Source organism: Lepus europaeus, chromosome 18 (assembly GCF_033115175.1).
Source record: "Lepus europaeus isolate LE1 chromosome 18, mLepTim1.pri, whole genome shotgun sequence".
Lineage (NCBI taxonomy): Eukaryota > Metazoa > Chordata > Mammalia > Lagomorpha > Leporidae > Lepus > Lepus europaeus.
Genome location: NC_084844.1, coordinates 21,553,483 through 21,570,453, shown reverse-complemented (window position 1 = coordinate 21,570,453; position 16,971 = coordinate 21,553,483). Strand labels below are relative to the sequence as shown.

The 16,971-nt window shown below is 43.4% G+C and overlaps 1 protein-coding gene across 1 annotated transcript; it reads right to left on the bottom strand.

The window, feature by feature from the left end:
• Positions 1–11,767: 11,767 nt before the first annotated feature.
• KRT12 (keratin 12) lies at positions 11,768–16,569 on the bottom strand. Its single transcript, XM_062215972.1, has 8 exons — positions 16,027–16,569; positions 15,590–15,672; positions 15,085–15,241; positions 13,659–13,820; positions 13,430–13,555; positions 13,075–13,295; positions 12,344–12,414; positions 11,768–11,865 (listed from the first exon to the last, which is right to left on the bottom strand). Exons 1-8 carry the CDS (start codon positions 16,567–16,569, stop codon positions 11,768–11,770), a joined length of 1,461 nt encoding a protein of 486 aa, XP_062071956.1.
• Between the last annotated feature and the right edge of the window lie 402 nt (positions 16,570–16,971).

The window sequence follows — 16,971 nt, the reverse complement described above, 5'->3', positions numbered from 1 at the left end:
CTCTAAAGAAACTTTCCCTGACTATCCATATTTTTTCTTCTGGGTTGTTCATCTGACAAGTATTGCATTATCCCACTGCTGAGTAGGATATTCTTCCTAACAAAAATTGATTAGTGGGCACTTTATGATGCTGTTGGCTTTCTTTTCCTTTCATTTGCTGTAGTTTACAACACCATGTATTGTCAGCCCCAAATTTTAGAACTTGAGGCATACCCATGCAATAGCACAACTGGTTCTAAAATAAAAAATTAAAAGAACATTTGCTTTTATTTTAAATTGGGCCAAATGAGAGGCTTAATTAACAGTGTTCATCAAATTTCAGCCAGTCTTTTCCCTGAAAATTTCAAGCATGTGAAAACAATGTATGAACCTAATGTGGTATTTCTAAGCATTGTTCCAGCCAGCATGAACGCATGTCCTGCCAGATGCTGTATTAAGCACCGGGGATTTGTTTCTGGATAGCCCTGCCTTCAAGGAATCAGACTCAGAAATCCTCCTAAAAAGAATATGTATCTGTCACAGTCAAGGAACTTAGGAGTTGTTAGGTTGTGGGAAAACATTCCAGAGGAGATGCTCTCTGCTCCTTTTCTGGCCTGTCCACTCTCACCTAGCACTCTGTTGACATTTTATATACTCTTCACAGTTCTAATCAGGTGCTGCTTCTGCCCTAAGAGTGGTCCTTCTATCCAGCCCTACATAATTCTCTCTCGCTCTCTTCCAAACTTCTTTGGTATAGCATCTGTGTTTTCTCTCCCAGGCAGGTCATTTTATAGCTCAAGGTAAAGTTATCTGTGTGCTTGCCACATCTGCTCAGAGAAGCTTAGTAAATGCTGGTTTGACTGAAGGCACAGTGTATTAGAGCACCTTTGTTGAGTAAAGGGGAACAAGTTCTGTTTTGATCCAGTTTGCCAGGAGTTATGTTTTCAAAGGCATTTTTTTTCCATGCAAAACCAGTGTTCTATCTGTTGCTTTAAGATAACTCAGTTATATTTCATAGTTAGTTGATTGTCTACATACAAAGCACACTAGAATGATGAATTAGGGATCCCAAGGTTGCTTTTGTAAGTGAATAGCTATGGACACATTTCTTTTTTCCTTAAAAAAACAAAACAAAACAAAACAAAAAAAAACACTACATAGAAACCAAGTTAATCTATTTTGTGAAAACAACTTCTAGTGTCCTTTAGTTGTATGGGAAAAAGTCCTCAGGTTAATTTCCTTAAAAAAAAAAAAAAGAAGCATCACAAATTAAAAGATTACTTGTTGAAACTCAAGATCATTTTCTAGTGAGTCACTAGATATTGAGCAATGTGATTTGTATCAATACATCTTGTGAAGTTGCCAAATTAAAAGTTTGTTTTAGATAAAAAAATTTTGTGTCCCTATAGAATGCCATATACCTTGAGAGAGTTCTGCAAATATTAATTGAATTCAACAAATATGTTAGTGAAATGCACACAAGTTATTAGTGTTTTTTAAGTTCCTGTTAGTTAAACTTCTTTATTAATTTTTAAGGAGAAGAAAGTAAGTGGAATTCATTTCCATATGATTCAAGTGTATTTAGAAGAAAGTAACCAAAACAAATAGATGCAGATGAAATATATTCAAGGCATCCTCTTACCACCTCCTCTGTAATGGACTGCTTGGTCACTATGCCTTGATCAGCTAGGGTTTGTTCATTCAGTCTTAAATAATGAATGATGGAAAATTCAGAGTTAATAAGTAAGTAGAAAAATAGCTGATAAATGTTCCAAGAAAATAGGAGAAGAAATATATTAACACCATTGAAAATGTTTATTGAGTGCCAGTTTTTTCCCCAAATGTTTATTGAATGCTTTTAGTGTGGTATCCCATACTAAGTACTGGAACTTCCCAGAAAATAGTACATGCATTGTTCCAGCCTTCATTAAGGGAATAGTCTACCCCTAAAGTTCATGGAATGATGGAATTAAAAGATAAGTTAATTTGGTGCAAAATATTTTTGAAACCCATGCATACAAAGGATCCTCAAAAAGTTCATGGAAATGCACAACATACAAAAAACGTGTGCATGGATTTCAAAATGCTTTTTGTACCCAAATAAACTTACTTTTTTATATAAAAAAGATTTATTTATTTGTTTATTTGAGAGGCAGAGTTACAGGCAGAGAGGGAGAGACACAGAGAGAAAGGTCTTCCATTTGCTGGTTCACTACCCAAATGGCAGTGATGGCTGAAGTTGAGCAGATCCAAAGCCAGGAGCCAGGAGCTTCTTCCTGGTCTCCCACGTAGGTGCAGGGGCCATGCACTTGGGCCATCTTCCACTGCTTTCCCAGGTCAATAGCAGAGAGCTGGATTGAAAGAGAAGCAGCAGGGACACAAGCTGGTGCCCATATGGGATGCCGGCACCACAAGTGGAGGTTAGCCTAGTACGCCATAGTACTGGCCCTTCATAAACTTACTTTTTAGATCCATTTTCTATGTCCTTTTTGAAGTACTCTGGTATATTCAACAAATCTCGATCATCTCCTGTGCACTGCTCTTGATTCCAGGACTACAGCAGAGGACAAAACAGACGGTCTCAGCCCTGAGAGAGCTTACTTTGGGAGAAGCAAATATTACTTCAATAGTTTTACAAATAAATGTACAACTCAAACTTGTGCTAAGAGCTTTGAAGGAAAACTAGAGTTCCCTATGAAGACATAGACTAGGAGAACCTGAACTGGTTAAAGGGGGGATGGGGAAGGAGGCGAAGGCTATTCAAGGCTGCTCAGGGGAGATGATACTTGAGTTAAGACCTGACTGTGAGTAGGAGCTAGCTCAGCCCAAATGGGAGAAGAAGCCTGTTCCAGGCAAAGGGGAGTCTGTGAGAAGGTGCTGGCTAGGAAGGAGCAGGGTGTTAGGACTGACCTGACCATAGTAATCACTTCCCCGTGTAGACCGTTGGCCAGTAGGGTTGTTGAAGGAAGAAGAGAAGGAAGCACCCAATTTGAATAAGGAGAGAGGGGCCCAGCTGGACGTTGCTGGATTGTGGTCTTGATTTCAAGGAAATTGGAAGCCTTCCAAGGGCTTAAACCCATGGGTGGTAGGCCCAGTTCTGTGTGGAGAGGATTGGAAGGTGGTCAACCAGCTAGGACATGATGAGTAGTGGCTTGGAGGAGAGTGGTGGTGGAGGTGGAGGTGGAGGTGGATATCACAGATATTTAGGAGGCATAATACCAAATGTGGCCAGGATGTGCTTAGAGTATTTGTTGGGTTAATGAATGAATAAACCTACAGTTTCAGGAGACGTGGAGCTTGACCTAGTTAAAAATGTACAGTTGAAAATATTGGAGGAATACTTTTTTTTGGATTCTTTAGCTTAAGTTCTATTTTTTTTTTTTTTGATGGGCAGAGTTAGAGAAAAAGGTCTTCCTTCCATTGGTTCACCCCTCAAATGGCTGTTATGGCCGGCGCGCTGCGCTGATCCGAAGCCAGGAGCCAGGTGCTTCCTCCTGGTCTCCCATGCGGGTGCAGGGCCCAAGCACTTGGGCCATCCTCCACTGCACTCCCGGGCCACAGCAGAGAGCTGGCCTGGAAGAGGGGCAACTGGGACAGAATCCGGCGCCCTGACCGGGACTAGAACCTGGGGTGCTGGCGCTGCAGGCGGAGGATTAGCCTAGTGAGCCGCGGCACTGGCCTTAAGTTCCATTTGACTGAAATGTAAAACTGTTATTTGTTGATTTTCCCCAACAAATCAAGCATTAATCCTGCAAAGATTTATGATTCAGAAACAAATTATCAGGATGATAGAAGGTATTTAGATCTATGTGTATATTGTGTTTTATGACACTTATTACACATTCCAGAACATAGTTTTATAGCATTAAGTTTTTGGAGTGCCAATTGGAATTTGGAAAATGTAACTAAAAAATCTCCTTCTGCATAAACCAACAAGTAATTGTGTAACCTGCTGCTTTGGCTTTGTGTCTTGGGAAATAAGGTATTACACAGGTTGTCCTTGAACTCTTCAGAAAGCGACTCTGTCCTGCAACTGTTCACTGTGACAGATAATCATGATCATGATCATGATGACTGCATCCATTTGGGTCTCCTCCCTGCTGAGACCTACCTTCCCCTCCAGCGAGTTCTCATCCTCCCACTGGCCGGCATTCAGTGCTCTGCACTCACAACACCTTCCAGAGTCAGGGCGGGGCGGGGCAGGAGAGGCTGCCCCTGAAGTCTCTAGGGGGCACCTGAGCCCAGTCATCCAGCTTCACATACCCGCTGTGGGAGTTTCCCTACCTCCAGCCCTGGCATAATGAGGAGGGGAAACTTGACTTCATTGTTCCCCTTTATCTAGAACACCACTGATGAAGTTTGGATCTAATTCTAAGTTTTTGTTCCAAGATGGATTATCTCTGCATGGGAGGCTGATTGTGTATGTTTGTTTTTTTAAAAACAATAATAAAATTTATCTTGCTATTTATCAGCCTACTCAGTGACTTACTGGATAAGATAGGAAAGTTTAATATTAAAATTACTTGGCACATAGGGTTGTTTAAAATGAGTGTCCAGTGAAAATGTAAAGCACTACAGAAGTGCTTTGATATAATTTAAAATATAACAAAATATATGTTATAACTTTAAAAATGTGCCTCAAAATTATCTAACAGTGTGAGTTGCTTTCTTTAAAAATAATAAAAATCAGTGAGGAAATGTCATATCTTCCCCTAAAACGTGCACCCTCCCCTTATGCTGTTGTCAGATAATCAGTACATACTGTGTGTGGGACAGTGACACTTAACGCTCATCAAAAATGATGACTTACTCTATTTACACCAATTCAATAAAGAAAAAGAGTACCAAACTTTATCATGTTTTGCATTTTCTTCATAAAAGCTGAGGTTGTGTTCAATAGATGATGTACAGACTTACATATAGTTGGTGCTAAATGAATTTGCTGAATGAACAATGCACAGTAAATGTGTATATTTAAACCTAGTGACTGGACATTGTTTAGAAAGATAAAAATTACACTTTGCCTAGTTTAAAAGGTTGTGTTTGTAGTTCTGTTTGGTTAAAATGTGAAATTGTAGCCATAGGTGATTTTTGAAAAATTCCATGGTACTCGCATGAAATATTTCAAGATGGATACACTTTTCTCAGAGACTTTGTGTGTATGTGACTTTAGGAGGACAATAACTGAGTGCAAGGCGGGAATTAAAATGAACACATTCTAGCCACTCAAGGTCATTGTGTCTTGTGTGTGTTCTCCTTCATGAATCCCAAGTGCTAGGCTAATGTCATTGTAAGTGATGTTATTGTAGTTTTGTAAAAGGTGAGTCATCTGAGATTGAGTAACTTGTTTTGAGTAAAATAATGACTCACTGAGCAAAGCCTGAAGTATCATCCAGTTTCTACACTTTGAATCCCATTGATCTCTTAGACTTTTTAAATTCATTCGGTTTACCTAAGCTCTACTTCTTAAATTGTATTATTTTCCTCATGAGTTTGAAGAAAAATTACATTTCACTAAGAATGTGTGTATAGCAAAACATTAACAATGACATCTTTTAACAACTAAAATTCATAATCAATTACACTTTTCTGAAAGGTTTGATGCATTCTATAAAGCTTAGATACTTATTCTGAATTTTGCAGTCTGTTGCATGTGTTAAAAGTATTGTGTTTATCCATAATTTTGCTATTAGTTACTCTCTGCTAGTTAAAAAACAAACAATTAGGGCAGGTATTTGGTGTAATGGTTAAGATGCTGCTTGTATCCCATATTGGAGTGCTTGGGTTTAAGTCTCGGCTCCATTTCTGATTCCAGATTCTGCTAGTGCACACTCTGGGAGACAGTAGGTGATCCCTGCCACTCATATAGGAGGCCCAGGTCGAGTTCTTGGCTCCTGGCTTTGGCATGACCCAACCCTGGCTGTTGTGGGCATTTGAGGGCAGGAACTAGTGGATGTTAGTTCTCTCTATTTCTCTTTCTGACTTTGTTTTTCTTTCTTTCTTTCTTTTTTTTTTTTAAAGATTTATTTTATTTATTTGAAAGAGTTACAGAGAGAGGTAGAGACAGAGAGCTCTTCCATCCGTTGATTCACTCCCCAGATGGCCACAACAGCTGGAGCTGCGCCAATCCGAAGCCAGGAGCCAGGAGCTTCTTCAGGGTCTCCCAAAATTGATGTAGGGCCCAAGTTTTCTACTGCTATCCCAGGCCATAGCAGAGAGCTGGTTCAGAAGAAGAGCAGCTGGGTCTAGAACTGGTGCCCATATGGGATGCTGGTGCTTCAGTCCAGGGCTTTAACCTGCTGTGCCACAGTGCTGGCAGTGCTGGCCCCCTCTCTTTCTGACTTTGAAAAGTAAAACCTAAAATTGTGGATGATAGTCCTCGAGGGTGCTAAGGTTTTCCTCAGTCTATTTGATGTTCTGGATGTGTACTTGTTGAATAGACCCCTTCAATCTGAGCAGCCACATTAATATTAGTGTTTTATAGTCCTAAAGTGCTTGTGGCTTACAAGACTCCATCATACAAATTGGATTATTCAGTGCTCACAACAAGCTGTGATATAGGGAGGACAACAATTATTCGCCCTCTTCCCACGTGTCATTTGAGGAAGTTCGATCCCTTAGCAGTCAGCTCAGGAGAAAACTCAGATGACATGTCTCTTTTCAAAATTGGGCTTGTGTGGGAGTATGCTTGAAGGCAAGGAAAAGAATGTTTGGAGGAAATATGCAGATTAGCTCATTTCTTCAGTTGTAGAGACACTGGTTGCTTTCTATAATAATAACAGCTGACATTTAGTGAGTGCTTCCGCTGTGCCATGTGTCAACTGAATTATTGAATCAGAACCATAGTGCAAGGTCAGCATTATTTTGCCCTAATTTTAAGGACCAGAGAACTGAAAAACAGAGGCTTAAATAAAAACACCAGCAAGTAGCGGAACTGAAACCCAAGCTCAGTCAGCGTGCCTCTGAATCCGTGTGCTGCTTATTTTCCCTTGATTGAAAGGTGAAAGAGGAGAGATCTTCCATCCCTGCGTTCACTCTTCAAATGCCTGCAGTAGGCTGGGTCAAGGCTCTGTTATGCCTCTTCCCAGTTGACTAGTTAATCCCTATTTCTCCACCTCTTTCATCCTAGGCGACCGCTTATCTGTTTTCTGTCACTATGTTTACATGAGATTTGTTTACAATTTCATGTGAATGGAGTCATACAGTGTTTTTTTGGTGGCTTGTTTCTTTAGCTCAGCATAATGGTTTTGAAATTTATCCACAGTGCCTCAGTCACTAATTCTGTATTTACTGTTGGCAGGTTGTATTCTATAGCATGGATTTGGCACAGTTTGTTCGCCAGTGATTCAACAGTGATTCAGTTATAAAATTATTTTTTAAATGTTTTTATTTATTTATTTGAGAGGTAGAGTTACAGACAGAGAGAGGGAGACAGAGAGGTCTTCCATCTGCTGGTTCATTCCTCAAATGGCCTCAATGGCTGGAGCTGGGCAGATCAGAAGCCAGGAGCCAGGGGGCTTCTTCCAGGTCTCCCATGTGGGTGTAGAGGCCTAAGTACTTGGGCCATATTCTGCTGCTTTCCCAGACCATAAGCAGAGAGCTGGATTGGAAGAGAAGCAGCTGAGACTCAAACTGGTACCTATATGTGTACTTAGAGACTTAGCCTACTATGCCACAGTGCCAGCCCCTAAAATTAATTTTTTTTATAAATAGGTTTTTGAATATTGTAGCTATAACTTTTATAAAAAGCTGTAGTGGTGAAGAGAATGCATTCAGTTAGTATATTTTTCAGTTTGATTTTGAGCTTATGATACTAATATTTAGCAATGACATGCGAATCCTAGATTCAATTCCAAGATTTAAGATGCAACCATATAGAAAGCCATTTTCATATATATTAATAGATTTTTAATTTTTTATTTGATATTTGTGTTTTTTAGAGACTGTAATTTAGATTTACTGATACTCAAAACTCTAAATAACTGTTTTATACCTTATAGAACTTTCTGGAAAGAAATGATTAAATAATACAGTTTTAAGTAATTAAACTGCTACTTTAAAAAATGTTTCTTTCCCCTCTTATTTTCTTTTATAAAAAAAGACTTGCTGGTGTTGAGTATATCTCATGTAGCTTGAACAAGCTGCGTTAGTTTTTTAACTTTCATGTCTTAAAGTTCCAGCAGGTGGCGTTCTTACAAAGACTAAAAAAGTACTGCTTTGATATTCTGTGGTGGTTTTTCCAGGTGGCTCCTTTCCTGCTGTGATCTATTTGCAAGCCCATTGATCTTGGATAATTAAAATTTATTTTTCCTGATTATCATATAGGTTGTTTTTAAAGATTTTAAAAAATATTCTTCAAACCCCTTGCTAAGCCCCAAGAGATTACTACAGCAGTTCAGTATAACCTGTAGTTCCCAGAATTTTCTCTAATTTATACACACAAAAAATGATGGCTGAGATTTTATCAGAAAGGAGCTGTTATTTGGGATTTGCTGGCTGTACCATAAAATCTCAGCCATTGGAGCCTCCGTGGGAAATTTTGTGAAATCACTGATTCTTTTCAGGTAGTTTCCCCCCAAGGTGTAACCCTGCAGGCAGCTGCTTTCGCCTGAACCGCAGAGCTGTCATGCTTTTGTGACCTGTCCTTGGAAGGCACACCTGCCCCTTCCTCTGTAGGTCGGCTCTCTACCTGCTGTGGGACGGGGCCCCATGAGGGCCGCTGGTGGAAAACCCCTCCCTGCTTTGGTCTCATGCCATTCAGACGGAGCTGTGGGGGAAGCAGGTGTGACTGAACGCAGCAGATGCTTGTAGGCACTTTTGAGCACCAGGGAAGTGGCATCTTTTATTACTCAGGGCCATGGACCTTGTTCAGGAAGAGGCCTTGGTCACTTCTCCGGGCCTGAATGGTAATGTTCTCCTTGGACGAGTGCTGGAGGGCCAGAGCCAGACAGGAAGAGCTGAACTTGCAGTTATGTGAGGTGAGGAGGACCTGAAATCACCCCGAAATTGACAGGAAGGATGACTTCCGAAAGCTGCGACTGAAACAAGGCTGCTGAAAATGGCATCCTAGCCGCCCAGGGCTTCTGTGCTCACATCTGGAATTCCTCCAGGCTTGCTCAGCCTCTCTTCTTAACTGGTCCTTGCTCCTTCCCCTGGTTTCTTCATCATTCCATTTTGGTTTCATATAGTAAAAAAATTTTTTTTAAAGATTTATTTATTTATTTGAAAGTCAGAGTTACAGAGAGAGGAGAGGCAGAGAGAGAGAGAGAGAGAGAGAGAGAGGTCTTCCATCCGATGGTTCACTCCCCAGTTGGCCACAATGACCGGAGCTCAGCTGATCCGAAGCCAGGAGCTTCTTCCGGGTCTCCCATGCGGGTGCAGGGGCCCAAGGACTTGGGCCATCTTTTACTGCTTTCCCAGGCCTTATCAGAGAGCTGGATCGGAAGTGGAGCAGCTGGGACTAGAACTGGCGCCCATATGGAATGCTGGCGCTTCAGGCCAGGGCGTTAACCTGCTGTGCCACAGCATCAGCCCAGTAAAAAATTAATTAATTATTATTATTATTAGAAAGAGCTAGAGAGAGAGAGAGAGAATCTCCCATCTACACTCCCAGATGGCCACAATGGCTGGGCTGGGTCAGGCTTAAATCAGGAACCAGGATCTTCTTCCAGGTCTCCCACATGGGTGCAGGGGCCCAAGCACTTGGGTCATCTTTTGCTGCTTTCCCAGGCACATTAGCAGGGAGCTGGATCAGAAGTGGGGCAGCTGGGTCTCAAAATGGTACCCACGTGGGATGCTGGCGTTACATGTAGTAGCTTTATCAGCTATGCCACAATGTGGGTCCTCATAATGAATCTTGACTACTTTCTAGGTGCCAGTTCTTTTCAGGGTCTTAATACTTTATGTATATTACCTTGTTTGTTTATTATTATTTTAAAATTTTGTTTGAAAGGAAGAGAGAGGGAGACAGACAGACAGAAAGTTCCTGTCCACTGATTCACTCCCAAATGCTTGTGTAGCTAGGGCTTGGTCAAATCAAAACTGGGAGCCAGAAACTCAATCTGTCACATGGGTGACAGGGAACCAAGTACTTAGGTCATCACCTGTTGCCTCCCAGGGTGTATGTTAGCAGGAAAATGGAATCAGGATACAGAATCAGGACTCAAACCCAGGCCTCCCATGTGTGAGATGGTTATCCCAAGCAGCATCTTAACCTCTAGGCCAAATGCCTGCCCCTTTTGCCTGACTTATTTTTCACAAAACCCACCCCATGAAGCATGTACTATTACCACTATCATGTCCACTTTAAAGATCAGGAAACTGAGGCACATAGAAGTTATTTTACTTGCTATTAAGTAGTAAAGCTGGCCGGTGCTGTGGCTCAATAGGCTAATCCTCCGCCTGCGGCACTGGCACAGCGGGTTCTAGTCCCGGTCGGGGCGCCAGATTCTGTCCCGGTTGCCCCTCTTCCAGGCCAGCTCTCTGCTGTGGCCCGGAAGTGCAGTGGAGGATGGCCCAAGTGCTTGGGCCCTGCACCTACATGGGAGACCAGGAGAAGCACCTGGATCCTGGCTTTGGATCAGCACGGTGTGCCGGCTGCAGTGCGCTGGCTGCAGTGTGCCAGCCGCAGCGGCCATTGGAGGGTGAACCAATGGAAAAGGAAGACCTTTCTCTCTGTCTCTCTCTCTCTCTCACTGTCCACTCTGCCTGTCAAAAAAAAAAAAAAAAAAAAGTAATAAAGCCAGGATCTGAGGCCAGTCTGGCTTCAGAGCCCAAGCTCTTAATGGTTAAATCCTGCTCTTGTTTTCCTTTTGGGGTTCTGAATATGTCAGCTTGGATTGAAACACTGTCTGCCTTCTGCCTCACCCCAGAATTGATTTCTGGATCTGGCACATCCTCATGGAAACCTGACCCTGGGTCTCCCTGCTACCAGAGGGAGAAAGGAGGACAGGCACTGTTGGTTCACACCCCTGTCTTTACGTGAACTTGCCCTGTCCCTGTTCTCCCTCATCTGCCTGGTTGTTTTCTGTGTGGACATTCACTTGCTCCTGTTAACATTCACTTCTTCCTCCAGCTGTCCTTGAAACCTCTGTTTGACCTGTCTCCTTGCATTGCCCTTCCTGGGAGCTCCTCAGAGCCAGGACCACATCTTATGTATCACTGAGTTATCTCCAACATTGTACACTGTAGGGGCCCAGTGAGTCTCCTGACTGTGTCAAAGAAGCTAGAACATTGAATGGGACAGCTGTTGGCCCCTGTTGGGGACAATGTAATTTTGCTGCAACCTTGATGGGCTGACATAGAAAGGACAGGAGACCTCGGAGAAAACTTACCCAACCCCAAGGCCTGACATCTTTGTCCCAGTGTTTGTGGACATGACTTTGAGGTCTCTATGCCCTTGGCTTTGTTGTTAGAATCAAGAAGGCAAACATTTCATATTATTACCGTTCCTCTTTTATTAAAATTGGTGATTTTAAAACAGTACTACTTGATCAAAGCTCTGTGATTAAAAATCTATTTCCAGGCCACCAGAAGAAAGTCCCTTGAAGACTACACCAAGTTCAGAAAGAAGTAATTTTGGTTTGTTATAAAGACCAAGATGACCACGATGACTTAGAATTGGATGTTGTTTCCCAGGAGCAAAAAGGACTCATTGTGAATAGGGAATCAAAAGGAAATAAAACAGATAAAAATAGTGACTGAACTAAAATACTGTCTTAAAAGAACAATTTCTCTTTCTAAATTTCTCATTTCTAAGAAAATGACCATCAGCAGATCTTGTGAAGTTTTACATTAGTTCTTGGATTTCCTGAACTTGGGATGACACCACCTCACCATTCACCACCTCCTGCACGATTGTCTTGATTTTTCGGGTTTTGGATGGGTCTAAAGATAAAAATGGATTAAAGAGGGCAAAAATTAGTGTTTCAAGTATCTATCCAAAATTAGTTCTTCTTTAAAGTAAGCTTCTAAGTAACAGATTGGCTGACACAATCCATCACTTTTAAACTTTCAAAAGTGACTTTTACATTATAAACAAAAAAGGTTTTATCCAGTGACAATGATGCATTCACTGTTGTCTTTCTTGTGCATAATGAAAACATTTTTCTTTTTATGCATTTAAAGTGGCTATGTAGCTCATGATTCCTGCTTGTAGAGTAGGTTTCCACCTCTCCTGGGCTTGCCAAAAGTTTCACTACAGAACAGACTGCCCATTTGGCTGCAGATAAACATGAATGTTTTTACCTTGACTCAAAATATAAATTTACTTTGAATTTAAATTATACTGTGATGTTTAGCGATATCTTACAGTGTTAATCACTGCTGCATGTGAGTCTCACTTGAGCGATTCTTAACTTCATACCTTTAGAGGAATCAATTGACTGTGCTTGAGATCTGGAGCCTGTCATAGCTGAACTCTCATCCAAGCCATCACTGTAAAGAAAACAGGACAGGTGAGGTCCAGTAGTGCATGCTAGAATAAGAAGAAATTGGGAAAATTCGCCAGGTGAGCCCTGGATTAGAGAGATACACAGAACTATGACCAAGTAAAGCATTCCAGATGTCCTGTTTCAGAGGCTTGGATGCTGTGCCCTGGGAAATGTCAGTGGGTGCAATGCTCCTTAGCTTTCAGATCCTGTGTAATGCAGGCTCTCAGAGTAAAGCTACCTGGCCACTGATGGGAGATCTGCTCTCAGGCACGAAATTTCCCCGTTTACGATCGTGAGTTCTTCGCCCAGGGCAGAATACTGTTACTTTAGGAAAATTTGCTGCAATGGGTCTGAGGTGATTTGGATGGCTACTATTTGAGGTGGCGTTCTTAGCACTGGTCATCGATATCAGAAATTGGATGGGTGATTTTTCTAATACATGGAATTGCATGTTTACCATATGCCTCTGTCTCCAGGGCCTTTGTTCATGGCAGCATTATTATTAAGTAAGATGATTAGTGAGAGCGCATTGCATGAGTATTTGATAAATGCCAGGTGCATCTTTACTAGATTTGTTGTTTTCTGCTCATTAAAGGACCCTTTCTTTATTGCCCCCCAAAATTGGCATCTTGTGTCCCCCTGTCCAATATCACCCGTTATTCACCCTTGGGCCTCCCCATCCAGCAGGCGGCGGTAGGTCTCTATCTCCAGCTCCAGGCGGGCCTTGACGTTCAGCAGCCGCTGGTAGTCCATGTTCTGGCGCTCGGTGTCGGAGCGCACCTGTTGCAGCTGCGCCTCCAGGTCACCAACGAGCTGCTGCACCTGGGACAGCTGGCCACAGTAGTCGCCTTCGGTTTCGGCCAAGGAGTCCTCCAGGGATTTCTTCTGCACATAGGAAGGAAACCATACAGTGGTAAGGATGGCACGGGGGGAGAGGGACTGGAAAGAGGAGGGCACGGTTTGGATACAGAGTTTCCTTCGGAGGTTGGAATGATGTGTGCTCAGTGGTGTGAGCATACCATAGCAAGCTGGGACTGGAGCTCGATCTCCAGGTTCTGAAGTGCGCGCCGCAGGTCGGTGACCTCGCTCTTGCTGGACTGAAGCTGCTCCGTGTTGGTGCTGATCTCCTTCCTGAGCTCCCCGCTCTGCAGAGGCACAGAGGGCCAAGGGGATGCGAGTGAGGCCGCTAGCTAGCAGGTCAAGTCATTCTGTGAGTGTTTGGCAACCTCTTGCTTTAGTTTGTGTTACCTTTTCAATGAACCAGGCTTCCGCGTCCTTCCGGTTCTGCTCGGCGATGGCTTCGTACTGTGCCCTCATGTCGTTGAGGAGCCTGGTGAGGTCCACGCCCGGTGCGGCATCCATTTCCACGCTGACCTCACCTGGGCCACCTGCCCGACAGCTTTGTAGCTCCTGGGGATAGCAGGTAAGGGAGAGAGCCCACGATGACTTTTGTGATCCTGGTAGCTTTTGCCTTGGTGGGCCTCCTCCTCCACAAATAAACACTAAAAATAGTTTTGCATGCCTGCCTTGTGGCATAGCGGATTAGGCTGCCTGTGGCGCCCCCCAGCATCCCATATGGGGCTGGTTTGAGTCCCAGCTGCTCCACTTCTAATCCAGCTCCCTGCTAATGTGCCTAGGAAAGCAGCGGATGATGGCCCAAATACTTGGACCTCTGTACCCATGTGGGAGACCTGGAAGAAGTTCCAGGCTCCTGGCTTTGGCCTGGTCCATCCTTGGCCTGCTGTGGCCATTTGGGGAGTACGCCAGTGGATAGAAGATTTCTCTTTCTTTCTGTGTCTTTCTTCTCTCTGTAACCTTGACTTTCAAATAAAAAAAATATGTTTTTGACTGCTTTGGTATGGACACAACTATATGAATACAACATAGTAAAATATTTAAACCTAAAATTGCACGTTTTTTTCTTCTGATTTCAAAAGGGCTTAGGGCATTTTTCTTGGCCTTTACAGTTGCCACAGGCCCTAGGTGCTGTGCCTGCATGTCTGACAGATGCATTGGTTCTGCTGCTGGGGTCTGTGGCCTTTGCAGGGAGGGGAGGCCTGGTGTAGTTACTGGGAGAATTCAGCTACCGCTGCCAAACGCAGGGCTGCACACAGCACCTGGGCATGCGCACTGTCACCGAAAACCGTGGAAGCTGATTGCAGTGTGCATCCTACCCGCCTGGGATGTACACGGTGGCACATCAGAGTTCTGTGTGTGGGGAACACTGGGTAGAAGTGGCGTCTCACACACGTTCAACTTCCTATGTCACTGCCACACGTCTGTTTTTAACTTTAAAAGCATTATATTAAAAAAAAAAATCCTAAATCAGGACAATGAATATTCTCATTGTTGTAACCACATGATGAAAATGACAAAATCACACAGGGCTCTTAATTTGTTATACACACACACACAGAAACCACCCCCCATACACACAGAAGAAAATCTAGCACACACACAGAGAGAAAACTGCACACAGAAAAACACAGAGAGAGAGAGAGAGAGAGAGAGAGAGAGAGAGAGAGCAAACCACACACACACACACACACACACAGAAATCCAAAACAAATGACCATTTTAACCAGGGAGATAATGTATCCTCTGTATCTAACTCTAGACTTGGACATTTGAAACTGTAGGGTTTTGAGTGTGGGAGAGGAAGACAACTTCTGACCTCCTCGTGGTTCTTCTTCATGTAGGCCAGCTCCTCAGTCAGGCTCTCGATCTGCGCCTCCAGGTCGGCTCTGGCCAGGGTCAGCTCGTCCAGCACCCTGCGCAGCCCGTTGATGTCGGCCTCCACCGTCTGGCGCAGGGCAGCCTCATTCTCAAACCTGAGGAACAAGTGCGACACGGTTTAGGGAATCCACACAGCTCTCTGAATGTTTTGATCCATTCATTTTGATTCATTGACAATAGGTTTAGGACCCTGGGGGAATTCCATTGCATCTTCTGATGATAGCACGTGACCACCATGGGGCTCTGTGACCCCAGGTCTAAGCAGCTTGTAGGTAATGGGAATTGTGCTTGATTCTCTAGAAAGTCTTGTATAAATAAACCCTGCATGTAGGGAGCATGTGAACTTCAGAAAATTTAAAATATCCACTCAGGGAAAGCAGGAAAATGGGACAGAAGCAGAAGTTTGGGGGACATGTTCACTGTCATTGATGTGTTCCACTCACTTCATTCTGAAGTCGTCGGCAGCCAGTCTTGCGTTGTCGATCTGCAAGATGAGCTGGGCATTTCCAATGCTGGCAGAAATGATCTGGTCAAAGAGGTGGAGACACACAAAACTGAGCCCTCAGCTGCCAGTATTATACAGCTAGGTTTTCAACGTGAAGCTCAGAATGGTGAAGTTAAATGCTCTGTTAAGAATTTAAGACAGTTTCATTTTCTAAGAAAATATGTATATACAACAATATTGGAAAATTAAAAAATTTTCTTTTCTTACAAAAAGGCAAAAGACATACACTTTATAGTAGATGATAAAAAGGGACTAAACATCCTAAGATGAGAAGAATGCTCCAAAAAACCCCACTAAGTTGTAGGTGATCATCACTGTAAAAAATTGTAATAGTAGAAGAGAGAAAGAATCCCCCACCCCAAAGCACACTCTCACCTTATTTCTGAGGTCTTCGATCAGTGGGTGATACTTGCTGTAGTCATGCTGCGGCCCGCAGTCTCCATGCCCGTGGCCACGTGCTTCATACCACTCCCGAATTTTGTTTTCGAGCTCAGCATTAGCGTCTTCTAGAGCTCGAACCTTGTCCAGGTAGGAAGCTAATCTATCATTAAGATTTTGCATGGTTTCTTTCTCAGATCCAGAAAGGAGGCCCCCATCATTGCCAGAGGGGAGATACAGAGAGCCGCCCCCAGAGCTTCCCCCAAATCCCATCCCGAGCCCGGCAAAGCCACCTCCCAGGCACCCCCCGTAGCCAGAGCCCAGTCCTCCTGTGAAGAAGGAGCTTCCAGAGCCACCGCCAAAGCCAGCGCTAGGACCAAACATGGAAGCAGCGGAGAAACCTCCCCCACAGCTCGCCCCAAAGCCAAAGCCAAAGCCACTTCCCACACTGGAAGCGGACATGCCCCTTGGTCTGCCTGCCACCCCGCTCTGGGTAGACAGACGCCGGGACAGTGCAGAGGTGCGCACTGAGAGTGACATGGTGACACCTGGGGGGAGGCGGTGTGGGTGAGCCAGGAAGGCTTGCTTTTTATAGGCTGTGAGATGGGTGTTGCCTTGAAGAGTTCATGCTCTCCTTTCACACTAAGGTGTCTCCCCCCCACTTTTTTTTTTTTTTTTGGCCATCTCAGCAAGTAAGTGATTGATGTATAATGAAAATTCATTGATACAGAAATAATCGAGCAGTCATTTCCATTAAATATTTGTTATTCAAAAAAAGAAAGCTGGGCGGAGTAGAGCGAGGTTGTCATAAGGAATCTTCCATTTCTAGATTGTTCTCTGTATTGTCAGTACTGGAGAGAGCGATGGGTGATTATTGAATGGCTAAGTTCACAAATGCTTCTCCCTAAACTGTAAGCTCTGTAAAGTTCTTCATGCATCTTT